At 38.6% G+C, this 16,224-nt stretch overlaps 1 protein-coding gene across 1 annotated transcript in view; it reads right to left on the bottom strand.

Moving 5' to 3' along the window:
- Crybg3 (beta-gamma crystallin domain containing 3) overlaps positions 1-16,224 on the bottom strand; it is a 106,729-nt gene that overhangs the window by 57,355 nt on the left and 33,150 nt on the right. Inside the window, exons 3-6 of the mRNA XM_013024151.1 lie at positions 11,007-11,437; positions 2,795-8,660; positions 1,390-1,434; positions 1,026-1,141 (exon numbers count right to left, since the gene is read on the bottom strand). Of these exons, the coding sequence (XP_012879605.1) occupies positions 1,026-1,141; positions 1,390-1,434; positions 2,795-8,660; positions 11,007-11,437 (6,458 nt within the window). The remainder of the gene's footprint in view (positions 1-1,025; positions 1,142-1,389; positions 1,435-2,794; positions 8,661-11,006; positions 11,438-16,224) is intronic.

The following is a 16,224-nucleotide window of genomic DNA, read 5'->3' as shown; positions in this document are numbered from 1 at the left end:
TAATAGGAAATAATAGGAAACTAAGAAATAAAAATCCTCGAGTTGGGAAGGTAGCTCAGTGGTAGAGTGCTTGACTTGCATGCATGAGGCCCTGGGTTCAATTCCTCAGCACCACATAAGTAGGAAGTGGTGCTGTGGCTCAAGTAGTAGAGTGCTAACTTAAGCTGAAGAGCTGAGGGACAGCGCTCAGGCCCAGAGTTCAGGCCCCACGACCAACAAAAAATAAATAAATAAAAATAAAAATCCTGAGCACTATCTTACCATATAGACCTATTATACATACCTACTCTTTATGAATACATATATGCACATATATTGTACATGTGTATGTACAAAGCTATATGTTCAAAATACTATTTATATTAAAAATAGTTTAGCAATCGTAAGTTACACTACTTTCCTAATATTCCTCTTCTTGTAAACTACTGACGTGTTCATTGTTATTTTGTATTGACAACAGTATCACATACTATTTACAGTCTGAACACAAACTAGAAGTTAACCTAAATAATAGCCAAAGAATTCTGGCTCTGGTATGTCTACAAGACATGATCTATAATAACAAAAAAGGATTTCCCTCATCTTTAGACCAAAGAAGAAATTCTGGAGTATTTTGATTACACAAATGATTCTCTGAGGCCTTCTCATTCCTTAACATCCTAGAAACTCTGAACTCATTTTTAAAACTATGCTTCAATTTAAAACATTCAGTTTGACTTGCTAAATCCATTTGACTAGCAGTACAATTACAGAATGGCATTGGTAGTGTAGGTTGTACACAATTAGTTCTTAAGACCTACTGCTGGCCCATGAAAGGAAACAGCCCATGTTTCCTTTCACACTAAATAAATTAAGTTACCAAACATTAATGTCTCCAAATATTACAGAGAATAAACTAGAAATCATAATAATAAACTACAAAAAAGAGAATATGACTTCACTTAAAAAAAGTACAAAAAGTGTAAGTGTAAGAAAACATACCTAATTTTAGATAACATGCTATAACATTTCAAAAGATTTCTTACCAGCCCCTTACAACTTTTATCAGTACCCCATTCGGAAAAGACCATGCTGTAGCATCAGGAATTGTACAGTAGATCTCTTGTTTATAGTTACTTCCATGGAGATCATAGATAACCATCTGCAATATATAGTAGGTAGGCACAATAACTAATCTTAAGAATGTATTTAAAAGTCAAAAATGTCCTAGAATACAGAAAAATAAAATGTTTGAAATACATAAAAGCAAATATTACTTCAGATGTTAAATCTTTATGTTAAAAATAAAATCAGTCTTTACTCAGTTAAAAGTATTAAAACTCCCCAAGCCTAAAAGTACCCTTACCTATCCACCATTCATCTTAGCCTATCTGCAAAAGGTGTGCTTACCTTCCCTGGCCGTGGATTACATCTCAGAGTTTGTCTATCAACATTCTGAAATAATAAAAGTGGAAGAGAAAAGACTTAAAAACCATCCTATCTCACATTCTTAGCAGTCATAATAAATCCAATTTATCACATACTTACTGAGTGATCATTACAAGTAAAATGACTCTCTAAATACAAGAGAGAGAATTATAAACAAGAAAGGACATAATATGATGTCACTGCTTTCAGCACATAGCTAGAAGAGGCAAACAGATGATCACATTCAAAAACCTTCTAAAGGCTGAGATATAGTTCAGTGGCAAAGTGCTTACCTAGCAAGTTCAATGTCCTGGGTTGAACCCAGAGTACCAAAAAGACCCCAAAACCCAAAAAAAACAAAAGCAACAACAACAACAGCAACAAGTATTCTAAATAAGCATTAAAGGGACAAGTAATATACAAAGAAACCAAGCCAGGTTAAGGTTCAACACGAAGGTGAGACAATGGGACAGTGAGATTCAGAAGATGGTTCTTGGAAGAAGTGCTATCAGGAGACTCTAAAAGAAGATTTCAGTGAGTGAAAAACATGGTGGATTGGGATGAGCGCAGAAGAGAAAAAAAAGTCCTGGGAAGAGAACTATGGTGAGAATAAATAGGAAAATAGCAAGTAGCCAGAGTGTCAAGGGAAGACAGGGCAAAGCAGAAAAGGGGATTCATTCAGAGTAAAGTTGTGAGGAACCATGAAACATACATTTCTTTAAATCTCATAATTTCTTTGCCTTGCAGGGTATTAATTGGTATGCAAGTATTACTATTCGCCACTAAAGCCATACAGGATAAAGATATCCCAAAAAAGTTCCACAATCTCAGGAATGCCAGAAAAGAAGGCCCAATTTTCAAGATGCCTTAATATTTCTAACTCCCCCTAAAACATGTAACTGAAGTTAAAAACATTTCCAGCCATAATGGCTTGGGCTCTTTTTCGTGAAGTTAGGCTGTGCAAGGTCCTGCTTTGTATGAGCAACATCAACAATTCCAGCATGAAGTTGTTCAATAAATGTACAAAAAATCTACCCAACAGAAATATTTTTATGAGATGTATAATCTAAATTAGGACAGTGACAACTTCTTTGCATGATACGCTGCAACATGCAAAATTCTCTCACTTAACTTAGTTTGAACAATATTACCCAAGGACTATGGAATAATTAGCTTCTCTACTACGCATTTTAAATCACACAATTTTATTTCCTCAAGGTAGCGGTCAGGCTAAAACACACAAAGTTGTGTTATAGAATCTGATTCGTTAAAAAATAAGTAAAATATATACCTTCTTAAAATACTGATTTTTCTTAATAAGCATTTTTTAAAAACAAGATCCTAATCCAATGTTTCCTTTCAGTAATTAATGACCAAAACAACTTACCTCCATATATGGGCTCAAGCTGCCTGAGTTGTCTTCAACAGGGAAATATTGTGACACCGGCTCCTGAAAAATCCCACCAAATCTGGCTTTTTCTGAGGAATTTTTGGAAGTCTGTAAATACTGGTGATAAGCACTCTTTAAAGAAGAATGCAGTCTAGAAGTCAGATTACATTTTTGTAGGAAGGAAGCCTTTTCTGACCACAGACCACGTGGCAGATTAGAAGGAGCGGGTTCATTTGTTGTTGGGTATGAATTTGCAGAAAATTCAGTGCTTTCCTGGTCTTCATCAGGGTAAAATGTGAAGGAAGGTTCTGGCAGGTGAAAGGTAACATGCTCCCTCCTTTGAGCACCCAGGCCTTTGTTCAATGCTTCTTCCTCTTCCTCCTCTTCCTCAGCTGCCTGCCTATCATCTTCATCAAAATTCATCTTTAAGCGCTCTGATACAGACTGGAGAAGTGATAACACGGAAGAGGACTGGTTGGCACTCTCTCTCGATTTCGTGGATCCGTGGTGACCAGGTGAGACCTCACTGGACAGAATGTCCTCCTGTGAACTGTCATCCTCATAAATGGGACTCAAAGCCAAGGGATAAATTTTGTACCTCTTGGCCTCCACTGATAGGAACATTTCCGAACTATCACCATCATACGTCTCACCTAGTTTAGCTTCTTTTTCAAAATGATGGACGAGGTCAGTTCGACTTTCAGACCTTTCACAGGCCAGGACCGGCATGCTGTCAGCAGACACGTCAGGAAATAAGAGAGGCTGTGTTCCTCTCACTTCTGCAGAAGCATATTTGTCATCATCGTGAAGGGGCTCTTCATATAATATAGTAAAGGAAGAATTCTCTTGTTCATCCTGAGAAACAAAGGCTAAGTTAGATTCGCCCTTTTCATGGCTACAGTCTAGTTCTCTTCTTTTGTCATAAACTGCAGTAAGCGACACGATTTTGTTGAGCCTTACAACTCTGTTCTCAGGTTGGAAATCTGCCACTGCTAAAGCCGGATAGCCCTCATAATCCTTACTTAATGTAGGTGATTCATATCCTCTGAAATGGGAGGCAAGTCTATCATCGTGCAATATCAAGCCTTCTCTTACTCCAGTGGACCCGTCTTCCATTTCTCCACCACTTGCTTCTACATACTCTTGGGGCATTTCTGCAGTTTCAGATCCAGGAGACACGGCTTCCATGTGTGTCACAGTCAATTCCAGTCTTGTTCTATGTGTTTTCTCAGCCTCCACAAGTCTCTCAGTCTTTCCAGTATCTCCTCTGGCATCTTGTTGGCAAATATCTATGGCTTCTAAAGTAACAGGCACCACTGTAGTTTTGTCAGGACCTCTCTCAGCATCTTTGGGGGAAATATCTTCCATCTGTAATTCCCTACATGTCACTTCATTCTTGACAACACCTCCCTCCTCATCGTTTTGGTGACTATCTTCCACTTTGAGTGTAGCAGATATAGATACAGCCTTTTCAGTGAGTTCGTCATCATCCTTTAGATAGATACTCTCCACTTCTGACATAACAGATGCCATACCAGTCATACCAATATCTCCTTCTGCATGTTTTTGGTAAATACTTTCTATCTCGAGTGTTACAGGGGGCACCTCAGTCTTTACAATATCCCCTTCAGCATCTTTCTGGTGAATAGTCTTCACTTCAGACAGAAAAGGCATCACCTCAGGTTTGCAACTATCCCCTTCAATATCCACCTTACGACCTTTATCCATTTCTAAGGTGATAGGTAATCTCTCAGGTTTTTCAATATATCTCTCAGCATTCATTCGGTATACTTCTCCCTTTCTAAAAATGTCAGCTTCTGGCTCCGTTTTGGTAACATTTACTTCAGCATCATTTTTAAGTGCTCTACCAGCATCTAACATAAGAGGGGCTGCTTTGTGTTTTATAGTATTTAATTCTGCATCCTTTCTGTTTGTTTTCCCTATGTCTAATACGGATGGTAGAGACTCCATTTTTCCTACACTTACTTCATTACCCTTTCTGTGTACCCTTCCTATTTCTGGCATTGCAAGGAGTGTGCTTTTACTATGCTCTGGCATGCTTTTGTCAGATATACACACAAGACTATCAGACAGACTGCTTTTGGATGTGCCGGGAACATGGATGTCATCACTTACAAGTGGAGGCCACTTAAAATTCAATACAAGTTTCCCCATACGTTCCTCCCCTGTTTTATGCATATCTACATGTTCTCCTTCTGCTGTTTTCTTACAGTCTTCATTGACAAATAAATGTGTTTGTACTTGGTCATTGAGGTCTGGATGGATCATGTTTTCAGCTTGTGAAGCCATATCTGATTCTTGCAAATTCATACTATCAGACTGCCCAGCTTTACTTCCAAAAAGTTGAGTTTTTTGGTAGAGAACAATTTCTCTTCCTTTAATTGACTCTGTGTCATGAACTAAGTTACTTATGGAGAAGAATTTACTTAGCCTTTTATTTTCACTAATTGCATGTGTGTTTTGATTTATTGTCTGTTCTGATACCAAGAAGTCCCTAACTACATTACGTGGTTTCATACTATCACTGTTCAGAATCTTTGAGGTATTAGCCTGAGGTTCAGAATCCCAGGTGTCCTCAGTATCTTCAAAAGCATCATTTATTAAGTTTTCTTGTGCTGAATAAATAACCTCATTGACTAACTCGCTAGCTTGATCTTCTATCAAACAAGATACATTCATTCTATCAAAATCAAAATGGAGACTTGTCTCACCGACTGCATGGGAAACGCAGGCTTTTTCTTCTTCGACATCTGACCCCCTTTCCATGCCCTGCTCTTCCAAACAGTCTTTAGGTTGGATCCCTGTCAATGTCACTTCTGATGGGTTTTGCTCGGGGATGTCTTCTTTCAGGGAACCGGGATTCATTATACCACCTGTGGTTCTATGCTCCTGGCAGGTACCGACAATGTGTTTGTATTTTAGTTCTTCCCTGACAGAATTAAAAATCTCCTCAATCAAAGTGTCAGCCTTGTCAATGAGTAAACCACTTTCAAGGACCAAAGGTTGGTCATGTGCTCTTCTCCTTGCTTCTATATGCTCAGCACAAGTTTCAGAACACTGCTGGTGTGAGCTGTTAACTGTCGCCAGAGCCCCAGCAACTGCTCCAGTCTCTGCTTCCATGGGATGATCAACATGGGCAGCAGTTGGGAAAGCAAGGGTTATTTTCCCAGTAGGAATCTCAAAGTGTTCCTGATGTGAGGTCACTTCTACCCCTACCTGGATAGTTGTTTCCAATTCCAAATAAGAGCTATCAGGGTCCCGAAGGTTAGTTATAGAAGCATCTTTGTGTGCAAGATCTGTGGTCGTTTTCACAGAACCAAAATTACTGGGGGGATCATGTGAATTTCTAACTGTACTAAATTCCTCCTTGTGAAGAGAGGAGGAAGATGCACTCTCAGTACCATCACTCAGAAAACATGGATCCTCTCTCCTGTGAAGTGAGGCTTCCTTTTCTGATCTCAGCTCAGAAGGCACATTAAACAAGCTTGAGTTCTCAGATACAAATGTATCCTTTTCCAAACCTATAGCAGAACCCAAAAAAGGTGTATTTATTTTTGTGGTGTCAGTGTTTTGGAACTGTGGGGAAGTATTATCTAAGTTTATTTCCGCCATCTCTGAGAGAACAGTATTCTTTTCGGTCCTACAAATATTCAAAGATTGACTACAAATGGTGGCATCATGATTCTGTGCCATATCTTGAGTGCTTTTCTTCTGACCAGGATGGGAGAAAGTCTCAGGCAAATTAGTTTTGAAAATAGAAGTAAGATCACCAGAGGCCTCTAACTTGTTTTCTTGTGTTCCCTGATGTCTGGAGGCAGGAAGAGAAATCTCTGCCTGGAAATTCTTTGTAAGGCTCACACCTGAGGGTTTCTCTTTCATTTCTTTATGATCCATTGATTGAATATATTTGTCATGTGCATTCTTTAAAGACGTTAGTTCTAAAACAGTCTTCACTGTCTCGTCAGCAATTTCTGGTGGAGAAAAAAGAATGTGAGCTAGAGAAATGTCTCTGGACTCTGTTTGGAAAACAGCTACACTGGGCAAAGCCAAAGATTTTGCTCCTTCGGGAGTACTGTGCTGACCATCATCAACCTCAACTTTTGGTAAGATTTCAGCAGTGTTAGTTGTTTTGGTTTCTAAGGAAAAGGAAGCAGATTTCACAATGATGCCCCTACTTGTTTCACTGTTTGATGGCATTACCTCTGCTTTATTAGGGCCATGAGATGAAACAGAACCATCATCCTTAAAGATGCTTCCAGGCTCAAAGTTCAAACGTGGCACCCCAGTTGAATAAGTGACTTTGGTTTCAGGATCTAGTGGACACTGGGATTTTTCACCATCAAGAAGAACTTCCTTGGATTCAAGAATTACAGATGATGCATGCTGAAGATGAAGAAGAGGTGGACTCTTCTGGTCTGCAGCCTCTACACAACTTGCTACATATTCCTCTTGATACTTACCAGGCTGGTGGGAAATATCAACAACATTGACATCTCCCATTTCAATGAGCACAGAAGATCCTTCAGTGTTGAAAACAGGGGTATCCAAATTGCTCAGCACACTGCTTCCAGAAATAAAGGTAGGTGGTGAGGTATTAAAATTTTTATTCTCATGGTTAGTAAGAGATTTTTTAGCCTCAGGTGAGACTTTGGATTGTTGTGGATTCTCATAACAAACAGGTGATTCTGAAATGCAATTTCTGTTCATTTCCAAATTCAGTTCAGGTATTTTCTTTTCTAAGCATGCTACAACTGTTGATTCACTGGTACGTTTCGTGGAAATAGGGTTCTCTTGATTTAGTCCCCTAATGAGAGGATTTTTATCAGATGGTCCTGAATCAAGCATTTTGGCTTCCCTTTCAAATACTTGGTCTGTATCTTTGGGTAATAACTCAGTACTGTCTTCAGGAGTTTTTACGTGACTTGAAGTGATAGGTTCAGCACTTGAGGCACTTTCTGTTGCCTGCTTGATTTCTTTAACAGGCACATTGTTCTGTGAGTCCTGGGCAAGCAATCCGTTTCCTTCATTTCCAAGTCCTGTATCTGTCACAGCACGTCCCTGGAGAACGGTGGTACTGGTATGACTGGCAGCCTGCTTTGATGAGTTATCTGCAGTTGGCTTGTCAGAACACTTACTATCTGGCAATTGCAGATCTTTCCTCCTCATTGATTTATTTGGATGTTGCAAATTTGTTCTTTCCAGTTTGGTAGTATCACTCCCATCAGATGCACTACAAGAGAAATCAGAAGCAGGAGGTCTCTGTGACTCAGTATGTTCCTCATCATTCTTCACAGAGCTGCTTTTTCTCCTGGTATTTTTTACTGTTGTAAATTTCCTCGGAAATTCTGGACTACAAGGGACTTCATTGCTCTGACTTCCTGTCAACAATGTTGAACTTAAATGGTATTGTTGTAGGTTAGATTCTCTAACCGTGTAGCTGGACTTAGTCACAGAAGCAGATGACTGATTTCTCTCAGGGGCACCAGGATCATTTTTATTTAAAACCTCCTCAAAGGAAACAATATTCTGCAGTTCTGTATTGTTTGTCAGATGGTTTTCTGGGTTGATATTTATGCTGCTACAATCAGAGTCTCCTAATGGATCTTCAAGCAAATGTCCTTTCTTGGATGTGTCTGTGCTGGCTGATGCTAATGGCACAATCTGTGCCTCAATTTCACCTCCAGGGTCAAGTTGTGTGTCTGCACTAGAGTCAGAACTTTCTCTGCCTAAAGGACTCACAGTTTCCAATATGATCTGTTGCTTTAAATATTTCATAATTTGTCGTGGCCCTCGATATGTTGCATATGTTACTGAAGGACTCCCTGGTTTACTGTTGGTTTGTCTGTGAAAAGAAAACAACCATATGAAGAGTACCAGGAAATGTAATTAATAATTCAACAGTAACCCACAGTAAAGTGTATCTTTTAAATGCTGTTTATCTGTGCTAATTTGGAAAGAAAGTCTTAGAATGTTTCACATGTATTTATTACATCTGAATAAAGATTTGACAAGCACCATGTCAATGACAAGGAAGTATGGATGTTTACGTTCTGTAAAATGTTCCTTTTTACTTGATTACATATATAAGTATAGATAGATTATAGATTTATAGATAGATAGATAGATAGATAGATAGATAGATAGATAGATAGATAGATCTGATGGCAGTTAACAGTAACAACATGGGTGACAAGTTCAAGGCTTAATTCTTCTCATTTCAAAGCATCTGACTCTAAGGAAGGATACAGACTTGGTGTCTTTATATTTGTATCATAGTTAGAGACAAATCACTGTGATTTTTAGCACCAAATCAGATCATCATAGTAAGCTTCCATTCTTTTACATGTGACTTTGAACAGAAGTTTTTAACACATAAATTGGAGATGTCTTAAAGTAAAACACCTGCAAAAGTATCTAGTCCATAGCATTCACTAATTATCTATTAACAAAACAATGACTGAACTTTCTCCAAAATCCCCTTTCCTGTTAACTTCTTCAAACATTCAGCCATTGTAATGAATATTAAACTACTCATGTAAATGCAAAAAATCAAAAAAGAATTTCTAAAAAGAGTAAAGAACCTACCTACTCAGGAACTAGAGATCAGGAAGATTGTGGGTCAAGGCCATCCTAACCATAAACTCAAGACCTTCCCTCTCAATCAATAGTTGTATACAATGGCTTGTGCTTGTCATTTTAGTTATGTGGGAAGTAAACATTTGGACCTCAGTCCAAGCTGGCCAAGGCATACATGCAAGACCCTATTAGACAAAAGATTCTGATGGTCTCAATATCTAACTTCCTCTACAGAGTTATTCTGTGGGAGCTCTCGTGTGAGCCATGTTGCTTTACTATCCTTCATAAACATCGTTCCCTGTTCTTCAAGTTCCATAGGAGAGAAACTAAGGTTAATCCTAATCATCAGTTATGTCTTTCATATACTTTATAAATTTTAGCTGAAATAATTCATTTCAAACCACATCACTGCTGACTTCTAAAATCCTACCAACCATGATGGTAATGTATTATTACATTCATTTATTTTTTCACTGTCCATTAAAGAGTAGCTAAATGAAATGAGGTAAGTGAGGAAAGGTTGGCCTTGCCAAAGTGGTCTTAGTTGTTTCAGATTTCAGGCTAGATCAAAGAATTATGAAACAAAGTCAAACACTGGATAAGGCAGTTTATCTTTATACAAAAACATACACAATATCAACACAAAAGAAGTTTGTGAGGCTCCATCTCAAGCAATGGCTGCTCTCACACTCCTGTTATCTCCGCTAAGGGGGAAGCATAGTAGCTTGTGTCAACCATGCACTGTCAACCCTAGTGCATAGAAAACATAAGGATCAGAGCTGGCCCTGGCAAGCAAGACCCTACCTCAAAAATAACCAAGGCAGCTGGACACTAGTAGCTCCTATCTATGAGCCTAGCCAGCAATTCAAATTAGCTATCAACACAGGAACCTAAGTTCTCAGAACTGAGATTCAAAACCAGGCTGGGCAGACAAATCTTGAATCTCTTATCCCCAATTACCAACAAAAAACTGAAAGTGGCGGTATGGCTCAAGTGGTAGATTATCAGCCTTGAGTGAAAAAAGCCAAGGGAGAGCACAAGGCCTCAAATTCAGACTTTAGTACTGGCATAATAAATAAATAAATAACCCGTGCAAAAAAGAAATAGAGGTATGGCTGTGTGGTAAGAGTGTCAGGCCAGCAAGCACAAGTCCCTAGTTTAAAAATGTTCCCTTATCATCTAAAAGGCATTAGTCTACTACTTGAAGTAACTTTAAAGAAAGCCCCAGATTACCTGGAAAGTATACAGGATCATATAATTCTTCAAGCAGTAGATTCCTACTGCACAAAAAATTTCCCATCTTTTCAACTAATAAGGATTAGAATTTAGGCTTAAAAGACTTGAAAGCCAGGCACTGGTGGCTCACACCTACAATCTAGCTACTCAGGAGGCTCAGATCTAAGGATCCAGGTTCAAAGTCAGAGGTCCAGGAGACTCTCAATTCCAATTAACCAAGGAAAACAAGAAGTGGAGTTGTGGCTCAGAAGTGGTAGAGCACTAGGCTTGAGAAAAAAACGCTCAGGGATCCCACCTGGGCCTTGAGTCAAAGCCCCAGGACAGGAGGAGGTAGATTCAAACTCCAATTTGGGGCTAAATTTTGTTTTAGACTTACTTCAGTAAATCAGTGGTTTCCTGTTCACTGTCTTGTGTGCTATCCAGAGAAAAGGCATCTGATAGTTCTGTTGAGTTGGACTCTTGTTCTTCCATTGGACGTGCGTGAGTTCCTAGTAAGCCACTGAAAGTCTCCCTCTCCCCTTTCTTTTCTTCCTTACGACAGTTCTCATGAGTCTGTGAATCTTTCTCAGCTTTATCTTGGTCATCTTTAAAACAAGTTTGCTTAGCTTCCCCAAGTGATGATTTTCCTGAGATACTGAATAAGTTACCAAGAAACTGAAGAAAGCTTTCTTTTGGTTGTTTGTCACTTTCTCCTGTTTTGGTATCTGAAGTGGTATTTGAAAGGTCATTTGGCTTTCTGAGATCTTCCTGTGTGGGAAGAGTGACTGGCTTCTCAGCAGGGTTTCTCTTATCCTCATTTTGGAGAATCTGAAAATAAAACAGACAGCAATAAGCACCATCATTTTTTTTTTTTTTGTCAGTCGTGGGGCCTGAACTGTGGGTCTGGGCGCTGTCCCTAAACTCTTCAGCTCAAGGCGAGCATGCTACCACTTGAGCCACAGCACCACCTCCAGCTTATTCTGCTTATGTGGTGCTGAGGAATTGAACCCAGGGCCTCATGCATGCAAGGCAAGCACTCTACCACTGAGCTACCTGCCCAGCTCCAGCATCATCTTTTTAAAGATAACCTTAATTGACTGATAAAGCATTACATGGCAGACCCTCTACTGGATACCAGTGGCACACCTGTGAGCCAGACTGATGGCTCCTATTCCTTCAGGCACCTTACAATCAACTTGAAGTACAGTGCATTTTGAACTGTGACAGTAAATTAATGTCACAACAGAAGGACAATACACACGAACACCCAGGGCCAGCCCAGATTTGGTACAGGTGAGAGAAGTAAATAAAGAATGCTAATAGTTTCATGAGAAATATCTCAGTAAGTAAAACACACTCAACTAGACAAGCCAAAGGATAGATCGGTGAGAGGGATCCAAGGGGGATTAAAAGTACAGCTGAAATCTATAAAAGGTGAGACTTGAAGTGACTCAAAGGCTGGTAACATTCCATATGTAAGTTACAGCAAAGCAGCATGTAGGAAAAATATAACCCTCTAACACCTAAGGTGGGAACAAACTTAAAAATGAGCTTAGTGAGGTATATGCTTCCAAAGGATTTATGTGACCAGAGGTTAGAGTACAAAAGAAGAAGAGTGAACAGAGATCAATGGATGGAAAGACAGTAACCTAGTGTGACAACTCAAAGAAAAAGCCCATTGTAATCCTTGCAGAGTAAAACATGAATTTTTGATGGAACACATTTATATAAAACAGAGAAACTATCAGGCCTTCTTTGCAGACACTAAACACTTCCAAAAGTGCATTTTACCTGGTCATAATTAAGTTACTGGTACAACAAACACATTTATGAGTATGTGCAAGCAAAAACTGAGCTGCCATTGCAACTCGTGATCTTCTTGGATTCCGAAAAGCTCCAGACAAACGTGCCTACTCACCCTGCTTTCCAAACATGCTTGCTCACATACTTGAAATTGGAATGCACGTTCAACAGAATCTATCACCTGTCATGCTCACAAGTTCTTATAAAAAGAAAACTCAAGTGTGAGTCACAAAAGGATCAAAACACAGAGGTAAAACTACCTTGGGGCACATGACAAAGTGTGTAAGAAGCTTATTTTCAATAGAGCAAGAGCATCTTAAATATACCATTTGTCTACCTCATTCTATGTTTTAATCCAAGTTCAGAAAAGCCTTACCACAACTCAAATTGGGCATATAAAAAGTAGAGAAAACATTTAGATCCTGTTCATCCAGCACACTAATTTTGAATAAGCAGTTGTTTTTATGTTTGGTCCCCCCTTACTATAAGAGGATATTTTTTTTTTCTTACAGGCTAGGACCCTGCTATAAGCCTCTACATCTGGAATGTGACCAGCCTTTGAGTCACAACTTTAATAGGTGTCAACTGAAGTTTTAATCCTCCTTAGCTCCCCCTCACCTATCCTCCTTTGGCCCATCACAGAACAAGTTGTTAGTCGCTGTCCGCAGAGCCCTCTCCTCATTCAACAGCAAAACACCTTCACAATTTGGCAGAAGACTAGCCAAATAGTTGACATTTCCAGAGTGTTCACATCTGGGAAAGACACATTAGTTTTTTCTTTTAACTACTCTATTTAGCTTGCAATTTCCAGCCACACGATTTCTCTCTGGATCCAAACGAACTAAGACTGTAACATGAATACAACTGTGTTCTTTTTTTCTAATTAGAATGAGTGGCAGCTTGTTATTCGTAGCTACTTATAGAAAGTGAGCTAAGGGGCTACTCGATAAAACATAAATATTTTTAAAATATGTTAGAGATCCACAAAAGTGCTTTATAAAATTGGATGATGAGCTGGGCACCAGTGCTTCATGTCTGTAATCATAGTTTCTCCAGTGGCGAAATCGGAGATCCAGATTTAAAGCCAAGTTGTGCAGGAAAGTCTATGAGACTCTTATATCCAATAAATCACCAAATATCTGGAAATGGAGCTGTAGCTCCAGTAGTCAAGCACATGCTTTGAGAGAAAAAGCTAAGGTCAGAACCCAGGCCCTGTGTCCACACTCCAGTACCAGCACCAAATTAATTTAATTTAATAAAAAAATTAAAGTAATGATCTAATAAAAGGAGATTAAGAGAACACAGAAATTACATTTTTGACATAATTAAAGTCTTTCTGTCAAAACAGTATTTGATTCAATTATTATTTTATTGACCATTCCTTTCAAATCTTATTTTCTTCTCTAAAAGAAGATACTTTTTAAGACACATATCATTTTAAAAAATCATTTATTTCTCCTTCCTCTCAATTTTCTATTTCTTTGCTATTCTACAATCTCTATATTGTAACTTTACAAAACATTTTTTAGTTTCTTTAAATGTCTCAAGTGCTTAATTTTTCCCTCATAGTCTCATGAGAAATGTCTCGGTAAGTAAAACACACTCAGCTGGAAAAGAAAAAGGGCTCCTAAATTTAGAAACAAAAATGTGCAGAAAAGAACAGTCCTATTCAACCTACAATAAAATCTGAATTTACATAATTAAAACTTTAAATTTGATTTAAAGCAGCTGCTGTTTTCTGCCTACGCTAGAAAACAATGAAGTCCAACCTGCCACAGGCCTTCGGGCTTTTGTCTGCCTAACAGGACTGTCTGAAATTGTTCCAAGGCATTTGTAGAACGAAAACACTCAGGATTCCAGCAAACAGCACAATACATTAATTCCATTTGTTCTCCAAAACCCTGGTATTTGTCATGTAATCTATGAAGGCTACTGATGAAGGTATGTACTTTAAGAATTATTTTGCCTGCATACTCAATATTTTGTAATGCAAAGTACTTATGTGGTGGTTAGAAATGGTATGTAAATTAACTAGAAAAGAAAGATAGGATAAAAGCTGGGTATGCAGCACCCCACCTTGCATACGTGTCTTTTGATTTGCACTATTTTCTCCTGTAGTACTTTACAGTCACCTTGGGCTCCAAGAACAGGATTCAGGGACAGTCAAATGGCAATCTGCCCCTTACACAAGCAGTGCCTTCTTAGCATCTCAAAGAAAACATCCAAAAGCTATAGTCCATCCACCAGGCCTCTGCCATTAGAGACAGAGATCATGGTCAGGGAAGCCATATCTGTAACTTGGGACTGTTTTAACTAGGCATATCTTTCTCATTCTTTGCTTCTAGTTCTCCCTATTTAACCTGAGGACAATGTCTGTACCCACCACAAACCATTACCACTGAAGATGTATGCACTAAAATGTTGTCTGAAGACATGCATCTTTCTTGAACTTTCACAGTGTGACAATGTAGGACTCCTGGACTTGGAATCTGGGGTCTAAAAACTGGGTTTCTGGTATGGCATTCACTTTAGTCATCAAGAAACAAAACACAATCCCAATTTCAGGCATACTATCAGCACTCTTTCTTTATAAAATCAATCAAGCAGTAAGAATTGTGACTTCTGGCTCAAGCTCAGTAATGACACACCTTTTTCTATGCCTTCTTTCCAAATGTCAGGAAATAACAGTTTCTAAGAGCCACGTTCTGTTCTATCTACCCAGAATACATTGCTAGCCACTATTCTCAAACAAAGACATTGCTCTAAATTCAGCCAGACTTTTTCTAGCAAGAAAGTCACAACTTTCCTCAGTTCCCTCAGTATCTCAGTCAGTTCCTGAGCAACTCTATGAAATAAGGACTGAACACTCCCACCGAGGATCAGCAAATCAAAGTTCACAGAGGATAAATACATTTCCCAAGGTTACAAAACCATGCTAGGGGAGATCTGGGCTATAAGCCCAGGTCTGTGCTTTTTCCATCATCACACATGTTATTTTAACACTGTTCCAAGGAGGTATTACCAGTAATGCAGGCAGAAACCAGAGCTGTCAGTCTGACTCTAGACAATTCATTCCCTTCATCAATGGGAAAGTTTTGCTTTAATCTTCTAATAATGGGGTTGTATTTTTTTTGGTTGGGGGATGAGTTCAAATGAATGAAGAGTAGTTTTGAAAATGTCTACATTGACACTGATATGCTATTCCTGCTAATATATATATATATATATATATATATATATATATATATGTATCATTGAGGAAAAAAATGTAATCATTAACTAAGGCTATTCATTTATTGAAAGATTGGTTCCAGTGTTTCCCAAAGAAAACATTTACTGTCTATAAATTTGATTGCCACTTCCCTTCTGACTGAAAAAGCTGAAGAGGATCAAAAAGGAACAAAGAGCTACTCAAACCCAAAATAGTAAGTATAATATGCATACACAATATATTCCTTGTACTTCATAACACTCTAGTCTCAAAATCCAGCATCAATTTATAGAACTTCAAGTGATCATTCTCTGTCAATGACAACAATGGAAATAATAATAACAATGGTAGCAAGGGAAAATAATGGCTTGATCTAAAATGGTATAGACTTCAATATTTCATATCATCCAGTACTGGACTGACACTTCTTAATTTCACTTGTATATCTACAGGAACATTCTATAAAAATCACTTAAAAGATAATAGAGGGAGGGGGGACCAAGATGGCGACGGGGCAGTAGGGAAACGCCACAGCTCTCTCCAACCAAAAAGAGAGTTCGAGTTCCAACGCTTAATCTCCCCAAGAGACCGACAACAACAA

This window comes from Dipodomys ordii, unplaced genomic scaffold (genome assembly GCF_000151885.1).
Source record: "Dipodomys ordii isolate 6190 unplaced genomic scaffold, Dord_2.0 Scaffold73, whole genome shotgun sequence".
In the NCBI taxonomy this organism is placed as follows: Eukaryota; Metazoa; Chordata; class Mammalia; order Rodentia; family Heteromyidae; genus Dipodomys; species Dipodomys ordii.
Note: the sequence above shows the minus strand (reverse complement) of the source record. Positions and strands in the feature narration are given on the sequence as shown.